Source organism: Myotis davidii, unplaced genomic scaffold (assembly GCF_000327345.1).
Source record: "Myotis davidii unplaced genomic scaffold, ASM32734v1 scaffold3211, whole genome shotgun sequence".
NCBI classification, from domain to species: Eukaryota; Metazoa; Chordata; class Mammalia; order Chiroptera; family Vespertilionidae; genus Myotis; species Myotis davidii.
The window spans coordinates 130,782-131,720 of NW_006282526.1; the positions used below are offsets into that span (position 1 = coordinate 130,782).

At 68.3% G+C, this 939-nt stretch overlaps 1 protein-coding gene across 1 annotated transcript in view; it reads left to right on the top strand.

The window, feature by feature from the left end:
* LOC102766465 (mucin-5B) overlaps positions 1-939 on the top strand; it is a 37,624-nt gene that overhangs the window by 27,597 nt on the left and 9,088 nt on the right. Inside the window, exons 28-29 of the mRNA XM_015560172.1 lie at positions 101-627; positions 770-931. Of these exons, the coding sequence (XP_015415658.1) occupies positions 101-627; positions 770-931 (689 nt within the window). The remainder of the gene's footprint in view (positions 1-100; positions 628-769; positions 932-939) is intronic.

The window sequence follows — 939 nt, forward strand, 5'->3', positions numbered from 1 at the left end:
CCGCTGGGCCCCTCACCACACCTGCCAAGCCAGCCTCGCCCAGTGCCCCCCACGTGGCCACCTCCCCCATACAGACCACCCCTCAGACCCCGTCCTCCAGTCGCACCTTTGGGACCTCCCTGCCCACCAGCTCCCTGAGGCCAACCATGACTTCCACCACCTCCACGACCTCCATGACCTCCACGACCCCTGGGGCCTGCACGCCACGGTGCACGTGGACAGACTGGCTTGACGAGGACTACCCGACCCCGGTTCCCGACGGCGGGGACTTTGAGACCCTCTCGGTCCTCCGCGCTGCCGGCCACAGCTTCTGCGAGCAGCCTCAGGACATCGAGTGCCGAGCAGAGAAGGTGCCGGACGCGAGCCTGGAGGACGTGGGCCAGGTGGTGCAGTGCGACGTGCGCTTCGGGCTGGTGTGCCGCAACCGCGACCAGGGCGGCCGCTTCAGGATGTGCCTCAACTACCACGTGCGTCTGCTCTGCTGTGACAGCCACTGCCCGTCCTCAGCCCCGGAGACCACCACGTCCCCCTGGCTCTCCAGCACCCCTGTGCCCAGCGCCTCACCCAGCCCACCTGTCTCCACCACACCCTGCCGGTGCCGGGCGTTTGGACAGCTGTTCTCACCAGGTGTGTGGAGCACCATCCCCTCCCGAGGACAGTCCACCCGGCACCCCATTCCGGGGTCTCTGTCCCGCCCAGTGGCAGGTGCTGTGGAGGCCACGCTGGCTGACGGGCATGTCCGATCTTCCCGATTCCCCCCTCCCCCCAGGGGACGTCGTCTACAACAGGACCGACAAGGCCGGCTGCCACTTCTACGCCATCTGCAACCAGCACTGCGAGCTCGACCGCTTCCAGGGCGCCTGCCCCACCTCCTCGCCCCAGGTGCTCCCGACGGCGACCTGGGTGCCCCTGACTTTTCCAGCTCCTGGCTGTGACCTT